We start from the raw sequence: 21766 nt of genomic DNA on the forward strand, positions 1-21766 counted from the left end.
CGTGGTTTCAGCGTCATCAGCTTTCCGATGGCCGCGAACATAACGCATGGTTTGGGGCGCGGCTTCCACCTGACGTCAGAGCAGGCGGTCCAGCGACAGGCTGGGAACACAGAGCGTCGCCATGCACGACCTGCGGACCGACAGCTAGCTTGCAGAATGCCCCATGAAGACTTCGACGCAGGCTGTTTTGCTCGCTCCGGGCCACACACTGTCGCGTTATTTCTCAGACTCAACATGTGGAGAGGTAGCGGGTGTTATGGAACGGACGGCTTTTAAGTTTTACTCCAGGGTTTCGCTCGGCGTAGCGTGGCAAGAGGCGGTGGACCGCTTCCAAAGTTGTCGGTTAGCAGGGCGCGTGTGAAGGATTGGAATTAAAGGCGCCGCGCACCCGTTGTTAGCGGCAAACATGGAGAAGCACCAGAACGACTTGGAGCGAGAGCGCCAGTACTGTGAACTTTGTGGGAAAATGGAGAACCTTTTGAAGTGCGGTAGGTGTAGGAACTCCTTCTACTGCAGCAAGGAGCACCAAAAGCAGCACTGGAAAGAACACAAGCTCATTTGTAAGGAAGTGGACAAGACTCAGCCACCTAAACAGAAGCCTGAGCCTGAGCAACCGCCTGGGGATGAGAAGTCGCCGGATAAATGTCCGAAGAAGAACGGCCAGGAGCAGGCGGACACCGGTGCGCCTTCGTCACAAACCACAAACACGGAGCCGCAGGGGTTTGGAGATCAACTGGCTGAGGAAGGCTCCAACAATCTCGCCACACCTAATGGACAAACAACATCTACGCAGAAACTGGCCACGAAGTACGTCATCCCGTGTATGAACAAGCACGGCATCTACGTGGTGGACAACTTCATGGGCGAGGAGACCGGGCTGAGCATCCTGGAGGACGTCAAGGCCTTGCACAAAACCGGCCGGTTCACGGACGGCCAGGTGGTCAGTCAGAAAAGTGACTCCACTAAAGACATCCGTGGGGACAAAATCACGTGGGTGGACGGGAAAGAGGCCGGCTGTGAGAAGATCCGCTTTCTCACCAGTCGCATGGACGACCTGATCAGACATTGTAACGGCAAACTGGGCAACTACGCCATCAACGGAAGGACAAAAGTAAGTAGAGAAACAGGTGGGGGCACTGTTAGCCATTCACTCCCCCGACCTCCTTTTTTTTTTTACTGGCTTGGATGCTTCAAACCAATAAGCATTGACCAAGTCAAGAAAGTCAGTACAGTACTGACAGCCTGCAGCTTCCATTGCCTCTCTTAACTTTGTCACGTTTCACATCTCTGTGCAATGCCGCACTCTACAGTAGGTAGATGTGTAACTATCAATACGTAGGTTCTGCCCTAGATAAATAGACGTGGATAGTGTCAGGAAGAAAACAAGGCAATGCAACTTATGCAATAAGACAATAAAACAGTGGTGCACATTTTTGGCACGGTTGTAACCTCTAGAAAAAATAAACCATTTGAGTTTGAATAAGTTTAGTTTTGTTTCATCATTACACAATGGCAAATAAACAATCAATTAACAAAGCGCAATCAGAGAAAAGTAATTTGCAATGAACTTTAATGCAAATTACATTTTTAGAAGATTTTTTTGATGGACTCACAGATACAATAATTTATTCTAAAAATGTTTGATAGTGACAGCCCTAGTGTGAATGTGTGTGTGCTCTGTTCTCCGTCTCTTCTGTCTGTCGGGTGACCGAGGTTCAGGTGTAGTAACTTGGGACTGGGTTTTGACATCTAAATCAAATTTGAGATCATTTAAGTCAAAATTGGCTTTGTTATTAGACTTTTAAATCATATAAAAATCATATGACTGCACATCAATTGCTGAGAGCTACATTATAAAAGTTCTGCCCTTTAAGCAGAAGAAAACACATTTGTTTATATTGTCGTTTGCATCCGCAAGTAAAGTTTTCAGTTACTGAACTTTAGTCACCTGGAGATGTGTTACAAATGATGGCAGGATCTGTATCAATCAAAACTTTATGTATACAGCACTTTTTATACATAAAATGTAACTCAAGGTGCTTTACATGAATTAAAATTGACCTCTCCCACCACTCGTCCACAAAAATACAGACACACACACACACATACAGATTAAAAATAATGATAGAATAATGATAGAATGAAGTAAAGCCCTGAAGACCTGCACTCATCCTGTCTCAATGTAAAGCATCTGAATGCTGTGGCTTTTTTCATTACATGTTCTTCAATTGCATTTTTTTTTTTTTTTTACACATAAGAGCACAGCAACCATACAACATCTGATGACTCACTGTGTGACCCTGTTGACTTTATTATGCAAAAAGTCAAATAAAGAACATGCCACCTAAACATTGCATGATTCAGAATATAATCAAAGTAGAAAAAATAGTCACATGCAGGCTTCACTTGAATAAACTATTCAATGAGTTCCTAAATTGAAAAGACTCAGGAACTTTATTGTCTTGTGCATAATAGACAAACTTTCTTGTGCATTTGTCAACGAGAAAAAAGTCACTGTTAATCTTTTTGTGAATTATAAAATGATATAGTCGGTCTGTTGCCCACAAGTGACCTACAATGCGTCTCCCTGTGGCAATAATGTCACTTATACTGCGCTGTGTCTGCCTTGACTTTATTCAATGCTGTGAGCCTCGTAAACTCACCATAGTCTCCCAATTGCTTGTTCTTCAAATGTCAGATTACGTTGGTTGTGTTGAAACTTTTGGCCATGCTCCGCGCGCGAGGTACCTTTTCACGGCATATACAGTATTACAAGACGCAAACTCCACACACACAGCAGAGAATGCTATGTTCACACCAACTGCGGTGGTCGTAATATTCGATCAAAGCCTTTTATTGCCCATCAAAACATCCGATCACCCGCAGCTCATGCTTAGCAGCTTTGTGTTGCGTTCCTCCCATCTGCTCGCAGCTGAGGCGCGGCTGCCTTAGGGAGCCTTTCTGGCGGCGTGTTTCAATTAGAGTCAATGTAGCTTGGGCGGTTGCGTGCAGGGCGGCGCGAGTGATGCTTTTGGACGGAGGGACGTTGTCGCGTATTAAACAAATAAACTTTTTTGCCATTTCGTCTCGCGGCCGCCAAGCATGATCTGCGGGTGATCGGATGTTTTGGTCGGCAATAAAAGGCTTTGATCAAATATTACGATCAATTTTTCACGAAAATCGTCCGATCATGATCTGTGCCCGATCGATCGGAGCATCCCTAGTATTGACACATTGTAACATCAACAACAACTATACCTTATGTTATAGATTTACACTGTCCTTGAGAAATTGTAGAAAGCATGAATCATTTGGCAACTCAGATTTTCGAAGCGCCAACTGAACAGTGAGTCTGTACTGTTGTATGTTCTTAGACAGGGTTCTATATTAACAGTGGCCTGGGGCCACTCCAGCCGCTTTTCCATAACAGATTCCAGAACAGCCTGGGCCCGGCCTGGCCTTTACTCCGTTCTTCTCCATTACAACAGGCACCAATCAAATGAGGCAGGATCAGCTGAACTGTGCAAGCCTCCACTTCACACCCGCAGTATGCAGGGTTCCGCCAAAGATTTCACAAGTGGCGAGTCTCGACCACTGGTTTTGCAAAGATTCAAAATATTTTTCGCAGTAGCATGATGTGTCGACGTCACAAATTGCAGCCCATCAAACGCATAGAAGCTTTCACACAGACGAAATATCAATTTCCGAGTTTAAACCAGTAAGAGACAGCCGTGACCTATTTTGGGCCACCCAAAGTTCCCTGACACTGACTCAACCGGGCTATGAAATCCACACTTTCTATGTTCCTCGATCTCTTTATTGATCTTTTTACCGTGCTGCAGTTTTTCTTACACATCCAGTTAAATCATTCCATTAGGAATGGCTTGATCAAGATCTAAAGCTCAGCAAGTGTCAATGTTAAATATTCAGTTAGATTTTATACTGCCAAAAACACAGTAAAGCCTTCTTAAAGGCTTAAATAATAAGGTATGAATCCGCAAAATAAGAAGTCATCATTGAAACCTATTCTATTATAACAGGGCCAGTGCTGGTTCTAGCAGGGCCCGGACCGCCACCCAAAAAGGCTTAATGTAGGAGGACCTTGTTCAACATTAAAAGGATTTCAGGGTCTTATGTCAAACATGTTTTTAATCGTTAACTCATGTTTAAGAGAAAAAAGGTACCGATATTGTCTCATTATTTGCATTTAGATCCGGGGCTGCTTATAATAACCCTATTTAACATTTGCAAACAATGCTAATAGCCCTACTAAGCGATACAAATGGTAAATGGGCTGTCACTTGTATAGGGCTGTTCTACCTTCGGTACTCAAAGCGCTTCACACACTGTACCTCATTCACCTACTGATGACGCAGCATCAGGAGCGACCGGGGGTTCAGTATCTTGCTCAAGGATACGTTGACATGGTCACAATTGCCGGGATTCGAACCCACAACCTCTGGATTCGGAAACTAGCACTCTACCACTGAGCCATGCCGCCCCCAATTGTAATTTCTACTGCGCACACTCGAATAAAAGCCACACCCACAAAATTTGAAAGTTATTATATAGGCCCGCTTGCTTGTAAATGGAAAGTGTCCATATTATTTACACAGAACGCTACTATATTTTACCCCACACCCTACACCTAACCTCCAAAATCGTACTTCAAAAGCTGTGTCCGGATTTGCCGATAGCCAGGTCGGGGTGAGTGAGGAACAAGGAATGCCTTCCCAGATATGGCGTGTTGTATAAAATTGGGTTTCCCAGACGGCACAAATTGTTTTCCAAGGCAAGTCTTTTTCCCCAAATAGCCATTTTCATAACAATCTCGCCTCTGACACCCTCCGTAAACATCAGAGGTGATCGGTGCATATTCAGGGCTTTTCTTCTTCTTTGTTTTTTTTGCGCCGCAATCGCAGCCTGTATCTCGCTGCTGTTGTCGCTTCCTGATATGTGACCAAGACATCCAAGAATTGGGACACCCCTCCATTCTCGTGAATGCGCCACAACACTGACAGTTAAAGGGTAAAACAAGGGCGATGGGGTAGAATAAGGATTGGTCCTAAATATATTGGCGGCATGCAGCCATAAAAATCCATAAATTAGCCATAGTTTAAACCCGCAGGATTCAAAGCGTGTGGGAAAAAAAAGTATCGACTTATAGTCCGGTAATTACGTTAATGACATTTTATCTACGGTTTCCAAAGTAATTGCTAAAAGTTTTGTGAAATTTCTGAAAATGTTAGTGAGTTCTGTCAGAAATATTTCAGGACTGCGTACAGGTGTACCACTGACATCTAAACATCATACGTAAATCCATGGACGTGGCCTAAATTTGATCAAATTTGTGTTCAACATTTTGCTTGCAGGCGAGCCTCACACCGCAAACATCTGATGTGTGTGTTTGACTGACTAATGTTTGTTTTGATTGCCGTTAGTAAGAGTGTGACGAAAGACATTGGACTTTTTTACAGTTTCAGTTGGTACACAATACATTCAAATCAATGAAGTCGCAGTGTGACCGGATACTGTGGGAGGCTTCCCCTTCCATGATAGGAACACTGTCACACTTTCAACCCTGCACTGATGCTACATTTAAAGCTCATGCTTGTCATGTCTAACTTTCCACTCTTTTGCTCTTTCACTAATACAGTGCTCTGAACCTTGTTGAGTGCAGTGTTGGCACCATGACCCAGGGTCACAACTCTCAACCAGTGAGCTGTCAGTTTTCTCTTTAAATAGAAGGTAGAGGTGATTTGATGCAATATGTTGTCCTGCAAAATATCAGTGGGGATGGAGTAACGCAGAGAACCGATAGCTGCATACTGCTATTTTAGGTTTCTCTCCTTATCCAGTTTCTTTACACCCGGACGCTTCTCAGTTAAAAGGACTCTGAGTACACGCGCATTTTGAGTACATGACAAGTGTGTTTAGCCACGCGTCAAGCACTGGTGAGAATGTGACTTCCTTGCCCACTGCCCTGGATGCCCTGGCAAACACCCGGCTTGGACTGTGACCAGAGAAAATGAGCATGACTTGCACAATTGCGAAGGCTGAATGTGTCAATGGCTCATAGGGAGCTGACATAATGTATTGTAAGCAGATTTGGCGTTGGGAAAGATAGAGGGAAAACATGCACAATGCGTTATTTGATTTGTTTCCATTTCCCCTCCTCACTTGATAACATTGTTGGAGGTTGCAGTCAGCTTGGCATGTTTAGATAAATGCAACATGTTTTTGGGTGCATTCAGAATTCAGGCTAGACTTTTTGGGGGTTGTGACTTGGCATTTAAACTTGATTGTCCTTTGACCTTCTCGCTACTGACCATCAGCATGGACATCATGATGAAAAGCTTTCACACTTGGCTCATGCTGTCCTTATTTTTAGATAAAATATAACAATCATTTAAATGCCAAACACAATCCATTCCGGAACACTCGTTGACCTGATTTCGGCAGATTTCAAAATGTTAAGAGATGAAATGGTATGAAAACGTCATTTCGCAATTATAGTGATGAAAATCATCTCTGTTATCATTATTATGGTACTGCTAAAAGCAGTGGGCCTACATCTAAAAAAATTTAGACTAGTGGGATTCCAATTTTCAATTCAAATTTCAATTTTTAATTCAAAGATGTGTGGTCCTCTGTTTCTATTGTACTGTAGTTTGTTGTACGTCAGTACTGTCAGTGTCTGTAGACCTGAGTGCTCCTCTCAGGAAGTTGACCGTTGACCTAAATCTTAACGCACTATAGAATAAGAAGCCGAGAGGAAGTCCTCTGAGTGTTGGATATTTCGCTATAGGCTGTGTGAGGTAGCTGTTCCTTCCGCTTCCACACTCTTCATATGTTCATGGCACCACTGTGTATACCACCTTTTTCCCGGCTTATTGTTTGCACATCGTACAGTCAACAGTGCAAAAATATTACAACTCAAGTACAAAACCATTGCTCATGGTCCTGTATGACTTGCGAGCGGTGAGTAGTGCAAACATGAAGCAAGAAACACTGATGTGGCACCAGCCTACACTGAAAAATCTAAATTCATTGTCAAACCATACTAGCCCTGGAACCTCAATGTTGTCTTATTAAATATTAGGTTTAAGATATGACCAATGCGATTGCCAACCGATTGTTTTGAGAATTATGTAATGTTGTGCTTATTTTGACATGTCTTATCTCAAATGGTGTTTCGCTCATAAATTAATACCGGTAAGTTAAAAAAAAAAAAAAAAAAAAATTTAAACTGAAACTCTTGTAGACTCTTGTATTTAAAAGTTAAAGCACAAAAAAAAGTACACTAGCTCAAAGTATGAATTCCTCAACTATCATTATTCGTGACGTTAAGTATTGTTGAAATTTTATTTACATTACTATTGCAATCTAAAAAAATTTCAGTTTCGGTTAACCTTATTGAACTTTGACTCCAGATGGCACACTGGATATTCTATTATTCAAGACGTGTTCTCACTCATCTACTACTGCCAAACGTAACGTATCAGTGACTGATCCAATGACAGAATGTCCTCACTTGACTCAGCCACACAGTGATGGAGCTATCTCAGGAGTCACTAAAAAGTTGAATCACAACATATACAAAAATGCACTTTTGTTTCCGACTGTTTTTGGAACCTAGAGCCACCTGTCTGATTACACCATAAGATGATGTGCTGTTTGCTAGAAACTGCATAATCTCATCATTGTTCTGGTCTCAAATAAAGTCCGGTCTAAACCAGCCATCCATCCAGGAATGGGCTATGCTGAATTCGAGACGACAAATATGTATTTCCTGATGATAACATTGAGTCCAGGCTTGTATTTTTTCGAGCCACACTACAAGTGTACTTTGTTGTTTCGAGGATTTAATGTAAAGTCTCAGCTCACGCTAACAAGTCCAACTAGCTAACTTGCTTCAATTTTGGGGGGCACTTTTAAGTCAAAGAACACTGCGTTATATTTTCAGTTTACCAGTCTGTGGAAAGCCACTGTCTATACAGTTTGGTTTGGTCCAGTTAAAACTAACTCCGGTACATTTGCTCAAGTGCATGGTGAAGAGTTTGGCTGTCTTGCTCTGAAGCCAAGAATCTTGCAGTTTTGGTTCTCTTCACTCTTCAGTTCAAGTTTGCATGGATCAGCACTGAAATAACAGCAAATTTACCTCACGTTATTCAGCCTTTTTGTGAATTTCTCTGTGAAAATGACTGATATGAATGTGTTCAATTTGTTCCTGATCCAAATCCGGATATTTTGGCTTTAGCAGCGGTCTGTGCTCTATTGCCTGTCATTCTAGATCAGGGGTGTCCAAATCCGGTCATCGAGGGCCATTATCCTGCATGATTTAGATGTTGCCCTCCTCCAACACAGATGCAGATAGCTCAGTCATCTTGTTTATGTCATGTCAAATGTACTGCATCTATTGACTTAAAGGGAAAGAAGTACAAAACAGCTGCGCGTGTGGAGTTCACACCTGCAGTCGTGAACGTGTTCCGAGCAGCATGTGCAGCATGAGCAGAGCTCAAGTGTGGGGAGGAGGTGAGGAGGGGGGACATAGCGGAGGATCAGCCAGCCCTCCTCACGCTCTGCACGTAGCATGACCATTAAAATACTAGTCCCTCTGGAATGATGCCAGAAGTCAAAGTTTACTGCAGTTCAGGTCTCTCTTCTGCTTTAGCTCCAGCCATAGTCTCTTACAAGCACGTGCATGCATACAGCAACTTAACTTCTTTGACATGTTTTCTGTAGTTGTGTTTACACATTAAACTTACTACTATTCCGAAATCAGTAAAATAGTTTGCGCAGCCATAGCAAGCGTATGCTCGTGTCCTTTGTGTAAGCATTTTGTTTTTCTGTCCTTGCCGTTCTTTGGTAAATATGCCAGACTACCTGTCAATACCAAATAATTTTATCATGCACCTTTAGTTACGTATTCCCCCCAACATGTTAAATGATTACAAACCCCGCTGCAAGCATTGTACAAAGGTTTCTGTCCTTTGTTTATTCAAGTGTTTCAAGAAAGTTGAGGAACTTGCCACTTGTTTGCCATATGACTGCTCGCAAACAGCAGTACAAGGAGTGCATATTTACTGGTCACTGTAATTCCGTTTACTCTGCTTTTTTTGTCAGATGAAAAGTTAGTTGTATGCATTCATTTGTGACTTGGGTAGACACCAGATTTTGAATGGTGTACTCCCTCCATATTATGACAAGAACATTACAGGTGCTCAAGGTGGAAAACACAGTTTGTAGTAGGGATGCTCCAATCGGCCAGTTTTTTTGAAAAATTACGTGATCGGAATATTTGATCACAGCCTTTTATTGCCGATCAAAAAATCCGATCACCCACAGCTCATGCTTCGCAGTCTACAGCCATGAGAGACCAGCCTGTGTGCAGTGTTGCATCATCGCCCCTTGTTGCCGTGGCAGTATAAGTGACATTAGTGCCACAGGGAGACACATTGTGGGTGGTATTTTTAAAATAATCAGATAATCCATGTGACGGGTATCGGAAGATCTCACTTATGGATGATGGGTATCGGGGCAGGGGAGATTCTTTTCAATATGTTCTATGCGCCACTTTAGTCTAAAGGCGGCATTTTTATTAATGTTGCGTTTGTGGAACATGAGTTAAGCAGCAAAATCCAAGCGTTTTTAGCCATCTCAGGGGGCAGCCAATGACATCATAGTTGCTCAGGTAACAACCAATCACGGCTCACCTGTTTTCTAAAGCTAAGACATGATTGGTCGTTAGCAGCGCCCTGAGCAACTCTAATGTAATTTTCAGCCGACGGCAAGTGACAAATGTACGAAACGGGTGGATTTTACCGCTTAACTCATATTCCACAATCACAATATTAATCGGAATGTCGTGTTTCGACTAGTGGGGCCTCTTGGAACATATTCTTGTAAAGAACAGTTTCGGCTTGACTTTATCTTTGAGGTCATATAAAGGGCTCTTGCAGCCCGAGGCGGACCATGTTCTCTGAGAACCACCCATACCTGATGTATTTCGAAGCATGTTTAAAACATATAAATAGATGCTGTGCCCAAAGTAATCACTTGGTGCATTGTTCACTTGAATAAAAATAATCGCCTCAAACAGGAATTGTCCCACGATGGCTGTAATTACTACCCTTGCTATGGCGTCTATTACCATCATGTGTCACAAAACACGTCTCTATCACAGCACACAGCGTCTGCTGGGCAAGCAAGGCATCTGTAAAGCTTAAGTGGAGTTGAAAGGAAAAAGTATTTATCTGCTGAAAATGCAGGAGCAAACAAAATTATTATTCAATTTTTCAATGTATCTATTCAAGAATGGTTGGATGGAGAATCCCCTCACTTTAAAAAAACATCTTAATCTTGAAAAGACCTCAAGTGCGTTCTGCCCTTGAGTAAACTAGTCTCACTAAAAGGACTGTACTGTCAACTTTACAGCAAAATTACTTCAGCTAGAACAGTGATTACAAACCAGATTGGCATGGCATCCGAATGTACTGTGAGAGATAATCCAGTTTCACTTAATTAGTCCCCAAAATATTCATTAATTACAAATCTTTGTTCATCTATCTATGCATGGGATATATTCAATTTCCTGCTCTACCATCAAAAGAGAGAAGGTACAATAAACCTGTTGTGAAATGTGCCTACGATTTTTCCAGTACAGGCTAACAACAATTTCATGCCAAGACCATCTGTTGAATCCCCACTTCAGTGCTCCAAGACTATCTAAGCCACTTCACTGTCCTGGTTATGACCAGAGCTGGGCACGTGACCCTTGCCGGTCCGGCCGCGACCTTCCACCCTTGACCTGGGTACCCTTCCGGCCGCAACCCCCCGCTCTTATTCATAAATGATCACCCCCCCCCCCCCGCCACGCCACGTTCCGCCCCCGGCCCCCAAAAAAAAGTGTCCGTGATTGACGCCGCCGCGGGAGAGATGCTAACGGCAGAGGCTTTTTTTTAAGGATCATTAGCTGGCTAATTTACTATTCAAACCCGCCTCCGAGATGAAATTTGGCCGCCTCGCGACCACGTCAAACGCATGAGGGCCGATTAGCGGGTAGCACTAAAATCCACTTCCGGCCATGCTTAGTCCAACGATTTCTTAAAATTTGTTGCGCCCCACCTCCCCGCCCCAAAGAGGGTCATCCGGCCGGGCCGGAGGGGACGGACTGCCCACCTCTGGTTATGACTTATTGGTCCCTACATTTGTAAACACATGAACAATTCTAATACCACCTTTGTCTGATACTGGGGGTAAAATTATTTTCTGCTCCAATATTTGCTTTTGGCACTGTCTATTTTTATTTTCTACTCATTATCATTTTGATCTTCTTGTCTTTAGGCAATGGTAGCATGTTACCCTGGAAACGGGACCCGTTACGTGCGCCATGTGGATAACCCCAACGGCGATGGACGTTGTGTCACATGCATATATTACCTTAATAAAGATTGGGATGCCAAGGTATGTGACTGATCTGTGGGGGGAAAAACATACTGATACTGAGTCTTTTGTTAGAAACTGGAATGATTTTCTGTATGAACATGCTGGTAAAAAACTAAGTACGGTGCTCAACATAAAGGAGTGCACCCAAACAGTATTGTGATCAAACCAGTTTCCTTCCTGAATCACTCTTTGCGATGGCATACGATATTGCAAAATACTCCAACAAACGTGGGCCATTGATTGTGATTGAGATTTGGCAACATGAACACTCGAAAATGTATTTTCCCAAGCACATTTGTTTATTGTATCAAACATAGGAACTCTGATGGAAGTCTGTCAAACCTAAATTTTGGATCAAAACTTTCAAATAACAATTCAACCACACCTTAGTGGTAGTTTGACCAAAATGTTAATGTCAATACTAGTAGTGGGCGAGGTAGCTTCAAAATCATATCACGATCGTCGGGGCGGCATGACTCAGTGGTAGAGTGGTCGTCTCCCAACCCAGAGGTTGTGGGTTCGATCCCCGGCCGTTGTGACCATGTCGAAGTATCCTTGAGCAAGATACTGAATCCCCAGTTGCTCCTGATGCTGCGCCGTCAGTAAGTAAATGAGGTTGACGTACATTGTGTGAAGCGCTTTGAGTACCGAAGGTAGAAAAAAAGCGTTATACAAGTGACAACCCATTTACCGTTTACAAGGAGATTTGCGATGTTTCTGACGAAATGTGGGGAAAAAAAGACAATGATATATTTGTGATTGCTGCTTTGGAACATTGTCATTGCACACAATATTTAATATAATTAAATAACCATCCTTATTTTCCAGTGAAATGTAAATATAGTACTGAAACATATTTAATCAACTGTCAGGCTGATATAGCATTTGGAGGTTCAGTTCTACCTCGTCAGTCATAGAGGCCCAAACCTCCACCGACGGTAATGTAGCAGTCAATTTGTTGCAGCATGCTTCGTACATCGCAGTCAAATATGTTGAAAAATATTGTCTCCCTGGGATTGTGTATTTTAGCTCGATTTTATTTCTTTTTTTGTGTGTGTGCATAAAGCCCTTCTTTTCTGCAGTCTCAATTAACATCATGTCTTTGCCCAAAAAGTACGACCTCTTCAGTAATATCCGACCAACGTCTGCTTTTTTGTTGTCAGGAATGCAGCAATACGCATTTGTGCACTCTTACTCCGAACAACGCAAGCTCTTTTCGATTCAGCGACTAGGTGAATTTGCCACTATGCGGAAAACACCGTACTCACACACTCCTTTCCTTTTGCATAAACAATCACATTCGCTTGCAAGCAGTGTCCCAGAAAGTCAGTCACCGTCCGTCTTCCGCAGACGAGTATAGGGCGTCGTGAAGCACGCATATAGCAGACAGAAATCATGTCCGTGGTTGAGCCTCAATGTCGTTTTATTCCACAGCCAACAGCGTCAGTACGTGCCGTCTGACCATCCTCCTTGTTGATAATCCCATTAAAAAATGATCCTGCTGATCTAACCACACCCAAATAGCCACAAGAGCCACACGTTTAGTGACGTATTCTTACCATAAGTGCTTCAGCATTAATATAGTACTGGAAATAAGATTCGGTATGCCAAGTGTTTTCTGCATCAACATTCATGTTGCTCTGTTAGAAAGTGGCATCAGTAGTGTCAGTCAGTCTCGGCAGATTTGCGGTTAGCACTCATGGCCACGACTTCTGTCTGTCAGACTGTGAACGTGCACGTGAAGGCTTTGTTTATGCTCCAACACTGCATCAGGTGGACCCCACGTCCGCCCCCATGCTAATCATTCAGTCTGTTACGCCATCGCTATTGTTGTGTTCATGCACAGGCTTGAATTATTCCAATGAAGCATGTTCAGAAACCCGGTTTGACTCAGCCGTCATTACATTGGGCCCTCTGATTGGCTGGGTTTTGATGAGCCCTCTTTTATACAATGTGGTTGCCAGGATACCGTGGCTCCATGAGAGAGGGTCTTCCTTTTGGAATGTTCAGGTTCCGTTGTATCAGCTATGAACCTCAATTTATTTATTTATTTTGACTTTCACCTCCATAACACACCAAAAAATCATACACACATCGTTTTATGCAACACTAATTAAGGAATTAAAGTTATGGTGTATTCAGAATCTTTTTCATGTTCTCCTGAGCGTCCATTATACCATTTACGGTACTGTCCCATATATGTACACTGTCGTCACTGAAAGGTGTCCCACCCAGACTTAACACAGACTTTGTCAAAAATGAGGGTAGGAAACAAGTTCTTGTGTGCCTTATCCACTGCAATATGCAGTAAATTTAGTTTAGTGCTGTATTTCGCCTTATATTGTATTTTAATTCTTATTCACAGTAATAATAGTAACAATAGTAGTCTATTCTGTGGAATTAAATTGACTTTGGTGTTAAATCATCAACACAACTTGCAGAATTGCTGTTGCAAGGTTTGATGACTAAGTAAATCCGCATTTGTGTAGATATGAAATCAGCTTCATTGCTTGAAACTGATGCAACAATTTTAGTGATGCACTACAGTACTGATTAAGGTTGAACTCAATGGGTTCAGAAAAGCTGCATGAAACACATTTTACCATAGGAAAAAAAATGATCCATTCTAGCTACTGTCATTAAACCGTTATCCATGTTGGACAAAATTAAGTAAAAAAAAAAAAACATATTATTTTATAAAAATAGTGGGGGAAAATTGTGAAATAAATCCGACTGTATATGCTGAGAAAGCTTGGATTATTAACGATGGCAGTACAGAATGTCCCTGGAGTGAACAAGATCTGCTCTGTTTGCTCTGTTTTATTTTGCCGTTCCGATCAATTACGTTTAAATTGAGTAAAAGTATCCCAACATGCTAACTTTTTTACATGGCTGCAAGTCAGCAGTGGTTCAAATCATCTGTGTCATCTCCCACATCGCTTATCCTGTACAGGGTCGCTGGGAGGTGCTGGAGCCTATCCCAGCTGACTATGGGCGAAAGGCGGACCACACCCTGAACTGGTCGCCAGCCAGTCGCAGGGCACGCGGGAACCAATCCCACGCTGGCCGCACACAACTCGGGCGAGCGTACCACTACACCACCAGCGACTTTGGCTCAAATCAAGTTAACTAAATATTTTATTCTTGACTTTGGAAAATTCAACAATCCGATGCCGATCAGCTGAAAGTCACGTGATTGGCCCTGATTTACGTTGACATGATCACGTGAAGCGTAAAATGTGTAAAACACTCTGCATGCATTTTAACAACTACTGTGGCACGTACTAATATCATGATGATGAACCTGAACAAAAGTACTTGGACACGTCTTGCGTCTGCGCTAAATTTGACTCGACTTACGTCACTACATTTCTGGTCAAAACAGTCGTCGTTCGTAACTGCTTTGTGAGGATAATCAAGAAAAGCAAAAGCAAGCAAAAGACATACACGCTAACTCAATCGGAAGATGGATATCCTTTATTGAATCTGGTCGATGCTCATTTAATTGAGTTCTGAGAATTACACTGAGATCGCATCTGATATGCTGACGCTGATGTGAAAGTGCTTTTTCGCCTTCAAGTGTTATTTTTTTTTTGCCACAATTTTGGTCAAAGTCCAAAATGCACAATTCTTGAGATTTATACAACGTTTAGGGTTCCTCTCCATAGTCGAGAATACCTCCTAAATGTCACACCTAAATGCATGTTAAGTGAACAATAGGAGCCATAAACTGGCCGGCGAATGGCGTGTTAAGAACTTTCCTTTAAAAAACACAAAAACAAAAAATAGACCCTCCTGCTGCCCTCATTGACCCAATTGTGTTGGCTGAACTTTGTCACACCGCCGACATTCTCCCTTGGTTGAAGAAAAAAAAAAAAAAAAATCTAAGGGTACAAATGAGCAGAACCTCTTTCAGGCTTGCAAGTGTGCGTGTGAAGAAAGGGGCCTATCATATCAGAACGGCACGCTTGGAGCAATCTGCTTTTTCACTCTCCAGGTCCTTTATCCAGCCACAGCAGTTTTCCTGTAGGTTATTCTTCCTATCCCTCCACAGGAAAGCCATCCCCCGCTGCTGTTTCCTATCTTGAACTTTCCTCCGAGCCCCTGGACTCGTTGGACAAGCCTCTCCCCTCACATTGGCGTCCAACTCAAGCCGTTCGGGGATATCCCAGGGGCCCTTTTTATGAGCCCCCTTATTAAGGCAACGTCATGTGACGTGACCTTTGAACTTGGGCAAACAATACAGATCCAACAGCGGCACGTGCTCACACACCGCCGAGCAACCGGCTTTGCTTCACCTGGCTGCTTTTGTCCCCATGTGTAAACATAACAGAGACGTTTCTTCCTTGTTGTCATCTTCCAGGAGCACGGCGGCCTTCTTCGAATCTTCCCCGAAGGAACAGACCAAGTTGCCGACATAGTGCCCAAATTGGACCGTCTGCTTTTTTTCTGGTCAGACAGGCGAAACCCCCATGAGGTTCAGCCTGCTTTTGCAACCAGGTGAGCTTCAAATACGGACCGGGAAAAAGAAGTGAAACTCATTTACCCGTCATCATGTTGTTCTAGGGCAGTGCTTCCCAACCATCCGTGTGCCGTGAGAGATCAGTAGGAGGACATTGTCCAGTTTCACTTAATTGGTCTGGAAATGATTTATTTACTACAAATAATGTGCTCTTCTGCTCGATTGCGGCAAACGTATGTCTGCTTTTTGTGATATGCCATGAGACTTTTTGGCTCAAGAAAGGTTGGGAAACACTAGTCCCTCCCACTAGGCCATTTGTAACACGTCTGGTAACACTTGACAGCCAAAGTACATTTCTTTTGTCCGTAGTGCGAGCGTTTCCCGTCCAGGCTCAAGCACTTCCATGTCCAGTTATTCATGATAACCGTGACGTTGCCTAATACAAAAAAAGATGTCAAATAATGCCCAAAGCCAAACTGCAATAAAGTGCCTCCAATGACTGAAGTATCAAATGTATCGATCTGTTTTTGAGGTATCAGAGGCATCTGACTTCACTCCAGCAGGCGTAATAAGCCGTCTAATCACAGCACACCGTGTGCTGTTTTCGTTGTCTTTGTATTTTGGCTTGTGGGGGTTTCAAAATGTCACCTTGTGTGAATTAATCACATTTGATGAATTTGTCTTTGTTTGGATTTGGAGTAGATTCTAGTTCCCAATGGATTAGTGCATATTAGCAATGAATAGCAAGTCTTGAAATAATCCACAATGTCAAAGGTTCAAGGTGCGCTTGCGTACGTGTCATATAATCAATGCGATCGTTCCTCCCACCCGTTATGATAACTGCCTTGCACAATACGAATAAACAAAGATGCGAAACAACCCACAAAGTCAAAGCCCAAGGTACACTTGCATACTTGTTGTATGATCAATGTGATCATCCCTCCCAGCATTTAGAAGTGATAACCGCCACGTGGCACGATACAAATAAACAAGACCGCTTAAAGTGAGTGCAACGGTACAATGTAAGTACACTTCTTAGGTGCAATATCGCAAACTGAAAAATATATGTCTGGAATTTGATGTCACTTTAAAAGTCATCCTTCTCAAAAATGAATTTGGTATTAGAGACCCTCTTTCTTTAAAATGCACAATAATGTCATCAAGCCTGAGGTCATGAATACCAGTGAGCAAGTGTCACAACTCACATGCTAACTGCCGTATGGCATGGACCCCAATTGCACGTCGTCGACAAGCTGTGTGCTCCACTGCTCAAGCCCCGCATCACTATAGCAGTGAGTCAGTGCTCTCTCATTGTGTCTCTGCAGGTATGCCATCACCGTGTGGTATTTTGATGCAGACGAGCGAGCCAGAGCTAAAGAAAAGTACTTAACAGGTAGGCTTAAATGTGCTCTTCAAGCCTATTTGTCTTCTGCGTCTTCCCGAATGACTTTGTTGATGTAATCCTCCACCACCGTGTGAACACTTGGAACAAACATGTTGTTGTTGTTTTTTTTTTTTGTTTGTTTTGCCCCGTGCGCGCAGGTGCAGGAGAAAAAGGAGTAAAGGTTGAACTCGGCAAGCCATCCGATCCCAGCTAGTGCAAAGACCGCGTCCGCTCCAGGCAGCCGATAAGTGCTCTGTCCCCAGAAAGTGGCCCTTCGAGAGCATGTGTGTGTTTTACATGAGGCAGTGGGAAGTGGATCGTGGATGGTTTTGGAAGAAAAACAGCATACACAGCCAAGTGTGTTCATATTCAGTCAACCTTGACAGCACAACAGACCTTGAATGTCATGACATTGTACTGAAAAGGGACGGTGTGTGTTTTTTATTTCCCTCTCCCGGCCGGCCCACCGTCTTTTTCAAAGGTGAACATTTGCGCCACAACCGACACTTTCACAAAACTCACAGGAATCAAGATCATCTCTCAGTGAATTCCTTCAAGGTACAGCATTCTGCATAAAACCAATGCATTATGCTTTTCACATGGAATCATCGTTTTTATGCTGCTGTCTGGAAAATGTGCTTGAGTTTGCAACCATGAGGAATGAGATGGATTAAAAACACATTTATCCTGACAGAACCACTATGGTCTTAAATTTGAATTTCTTGTCCTCTTCATCAAAAGGCTGTATGGCGTCACCCTTCCAAGCAGCTAATCTAGTTATATGATGCCCCCTGCGGGAGCTCAATGGTATAGCACGCATTGATTTTTTTTTTTTTTTTTTTTTTTTCATAAAATCTCAATATGGACCTTAGTGAATTTATTTCCATATAATGGAAGTTGAATAACTCACAAAAGGTCGCAAATGAAATTAATTTAGTCAAATCTGTTGTAAAGTGACTGTCGCCACTGTATTGCATACTGAGTAGGGAACCCCCCAATGAGTATTGAGGGAATGGGTGGGGGGGGTTTATAGTATTTCTTTCAATTGGTGACGAATGAGCAGCCAAAAAATATCTTCAATGAATTAGTTGACAGTATTTAATTTTTCCATTTTTAGCACAATAAATTTTCAGGTACAATCTGTATACGTATCTATACATTTTGGACTTCAGCCTTATGATAATTGTGTCAATAAAACAATTGAATTTACAAAGCAAATACGGCTTGTTGGTCTTTTTCCTCGTCCCAGTTCACTATACGCTGTATAAAAACATCCTCAGTTATTATAAACTTGATGAACTGGATTGTTGCAGTGGTGTAGAACTACACAGTTATCACATTCATAAATGTTTCTAATAGTTTAGCTGTAACAAAGCCAAAAGAAGAAAAGTCCCTTGATATGCATTTAGGTTTTACACCACTGCATACCACAATTAACAATGTCAAATTAATATCTCTAACAGTGCTAATCAAAATGAGTATCAAATATTTGTTTATACAATACGTATATTATTACATTGTGGAAGTGCATAATGTGACCAATATGTGTACAGATGCATCTCAATAAATTAGAAAAAGGTGTCAAATATGATTTCAATAATCTGCAAAACTTGACTCAAGAACACGGTACATGTTGGCTGAACGTAGATAACAAAATTTAATCCAAAAGGGTCCCTCAGTTCTAATTACATTTAGCCTACGGACTTCCATAAATTCACAAGGAGCTCTCAGGCCTATCAACAGCGGCATCAACTTAAAACATTTCCAATTATCTAGGCACCATTCTCACGCCGCTGATCAGCAAAAACCCACACCATGTCCACACGGCGTTCCCAAACAAGGTCTGGAATCTTCGCTGCAGATGACCTCAGCTTGCTGTTCAGTGTTCACATGCATCCTCACCACTGATGTAGTCAGGGAACGACCCAGGACAGGTCAAAACCAACCTCACGTTGGATCAGGTATGTGATCTAATAAATGTTTCTACTAAAAAAACATGGAGTCCTATGGGCTCACCGGTCTTCCCCATTATGGCCAACAATTACATGGAAGAAGTGGAAAGAAAAGCACTAAACTTCTTTAGATGAAGTAACCCCAACCACTGATTCAGGCATAGTGCGACACGTGTAAAGAGCCTGTGAAGTAGATTTATTTACTGAACACATCAACTCTGTGGACAGAAAGTGAGGAGGTGGAAAGTCAGAAGGATTTTGCTGGTTGATGTCAAGCACAAAATCCTGAGAAGCAAACTCTGCAATGTTGTAGTGAGGTGTGCAATGACCTCTACATAGTAGAAACCAAGCAGCTGTTCAATTGGGCCTTTTGGCACCTAAGTAGATAGGTGACATGATTCGGCCATTGTGTCGCTGTGACCTTTCTCCTGGCTCTGCATCTTCCTATCTACCTGTACCCTTGCGCACTTACCAGTTGAAACTAGTTACGACCGTAGAGTCACACACAGAAAAATACCAACACATTGTTTCTGTTAGGCTGCTGTTAGGCTGCGCTCACACGTGGGTGCGACTACAGTATAAATAATAGGGATCGTTTTGGAGAAGACAGACCTTTGGCATCTGGCAGAAAAATTAATTCAATACTTCAATTGAGAATGTACAGACTTCTGGAAGTTACTGTATAGCATAGCGAGCATTAAAAATAAAGGACCAGCGAACGTTCTCCAGTACTTTCCAATTGGTGCCGTGGCACAACGTCGACAAGCAGCTTCTTCAGTTCAACAGTCAAAAGTTCATTTGCATCTCAAAGAGAGGGGACATCCCTCTGAGGACAACAACGTCCACATTTTGGATATGAACTGCTAGCTTGAAAGAGGTGTAAAAGTAGCTTTAAGCACACCCGTTGCTATGGGTGGGCTATAGGGGGTTGCACCCGCCCACCAAGATGCTTGCGGTTTACAACATTACCCATTAACAGAACTATTGGCGTTCCGCAGGAAGAACGACCCTGAGGAGCTGTAGTGCCGACAGGCGAGTGAACAAGCCCTTGGGATGCGGGACGATCTTTCATCGGCCACACTGGGCAACAAGAACAACACCCTATTGTGGGGACGGAGGCATCAAAAGCACACCTAAACATTTTAAAACATTAGAGGCCTTTCAGGTTAAAGGAGAAACGTCTTTAAAAAACAAGAAGTCCAGGTGCCTTGAATCATCGTTTGATTATTGCCATGATCTGACTGAGAATGTGCGCAGACATTTATTTAAGTATTTCAATTCAAAAGTGAAATTCTTAAGCCCGTATCCAGCTGAGGGGGCAAACATTTGCGAGTGTTTGCGATTGTTGATTTCTCGTCGGGGTTTGTCAGGATTCGCTCAAAGTAGCAAATGCTCAGACGTTCGCTAACAGTTTTAATGTTTTTTTAAAACTGTCGGCGAACATCTTTGCGACCTTGAACAAACCCTGACGAAAAATCCATATCCGCTCCCCTCGCAAACGTTCGCCACTCAGTGAGTTGCGGACTTTATACTATATTACACTGGTTCACTACAACTTGCAGCTTACCAAAACCCACAGTTCACCATCTGGAGAAATAAAAATATTATTAAGGAAATCAATGATTTTTATTACAGATTAGGTCAGAACCGGTCTCCTGAAAAATAATTTTGTGTGTGTTGAATGAAGCTGAGTTTGACTTTTTCAGGTGAACTACAGAAATAAATTTCCGATGAAATACAAATTTATTGGGATGCACCTGTATATTATTACATGCACAAATGGTATCCACCTTTTTCTCTTTAGTCGTTTGTGTCCATTTACCACAAAAAATAAGTGTTGTTAAAAAAAATACTATTTACTACAATCTATTTGACTGTTTGATTATTTAAACTACTATACCTATATATTAACAAATTTGTATGAAAAGAAATACACATACATAGGGATATAGTGCATGATGCAAAAGGTCAGGAAATATATTAATCAGATATTAATACAAACAAAAAAAAAGAGCAGTAAGGTTGGGCCCTGTTTTTACATAGATTGTGCAAATCATCCTCCCATAAGTGGTCCTTCATTTACTGGCACGTTTCTGAGTTCTTTTCTGGAACTAATGTAAATGTATCGAGTCCAGTGTGCTTCACGAGGATAATAACAGTGTGCAAAAAACATTTGGAGTTAAGAAAGTCATTGTGACCTCATCAGTAATGGTTGAGCTCCTCTGGAGGAGGCGGCAGGTGGTAAATGTCGTCCCCTCCGACATACGCGCTGATGCTGTTGCTCTGGCTCCCCCACTCGTAACTGTCAGCAGCCAAACTGGTACAAACAAAAAAGGATGCCATTGAGTAAGAAGGGGGCAAACTTTTGTGCTTAAAGGGCCGCATTCGATTTTTAAACAGACAAATGGATCCTATAGGGAACTTTTTAACAATCCAATAATACTAAGTGTAATGGAAGAACACTATTTTAATCATTAATTGAAGCTGACGAATGCGTTCGAAAATTCCCATTTTTTTTGG

At 42.3% G+C, this 21766-nt stretch overlaps 2 protein-coding genes across 3 annotated transcripts in view; one reads left to right on the forward strand and one right to left on the reverse strand.

Annotated features, from left to right (window-relative positions):
* On the forward strand, nucleotides 1-18512 carry egln1a (egl-9 family hypoxia-inducible factor 1a). 2 transcript variants are annotated; one of them, XM_086044948.1, is made up of 5 exons: nucleotides 9-1111; nucleotides 11347-11466; nucleotides 15812-15948; nucleotides 17236-17303; nucleotides 17453-18512. In XM_086044948.1, the coding sequence occupies exons 1-5, from the start codon at nucleotides 407-409 to the stop codon at nucleotides 17506-17508; spliced, it is 1086 nt and encodes a 361-aa protein (XP_085901074.1). In that variant the 5' UTR covers nucleotides 9-406; the 3' UTR covers nucleotides 17509-18512. The 2 variants fall into 2 exon arrangements, with proteins under 2 accessions (XP_085901075.1, XP_085901074.1); XM_086044949.1 differs by lacking the exon at nucleotides 11347-11466 and having other exon boundaries at nucleotides 1-1111.
* The window catches only part of gpr137ba (G protein-coupled receptor 137Ba), a 10589-nt gene continuing 7197 nt past the window's right edge, over nucleotides 18375-21766 (reverse strand). Inside the window, exon 7 of the mRNA XM_086044947.1 lies at nucleotides 18375-21563. Coding sequence (XP_085901073.1) covers nucleotides 21449-21563 — 115 coding nt within the window. The 3' untranslated portion in view covers nucleotides 18375-21448. The remainder of the gene's footprint in view (nucleotides 21564-21766) is intronic.

Source organism: Filicampus tigris, chromosome 11, assembly GCF_054856515.1.
Source record: "Filicampus tigris isolate MCC_2025a chromosome 11, RoL_Ftig_1.0, whole genome shotgun sequence".
In the NCBI taxonomy this organism is placed as follows: Eukaryota; Metazoa; Chordata; class Actinopteri; order Syngnathiformes; family Syngnathidae; genus Filicampus; species Filicampus tigris.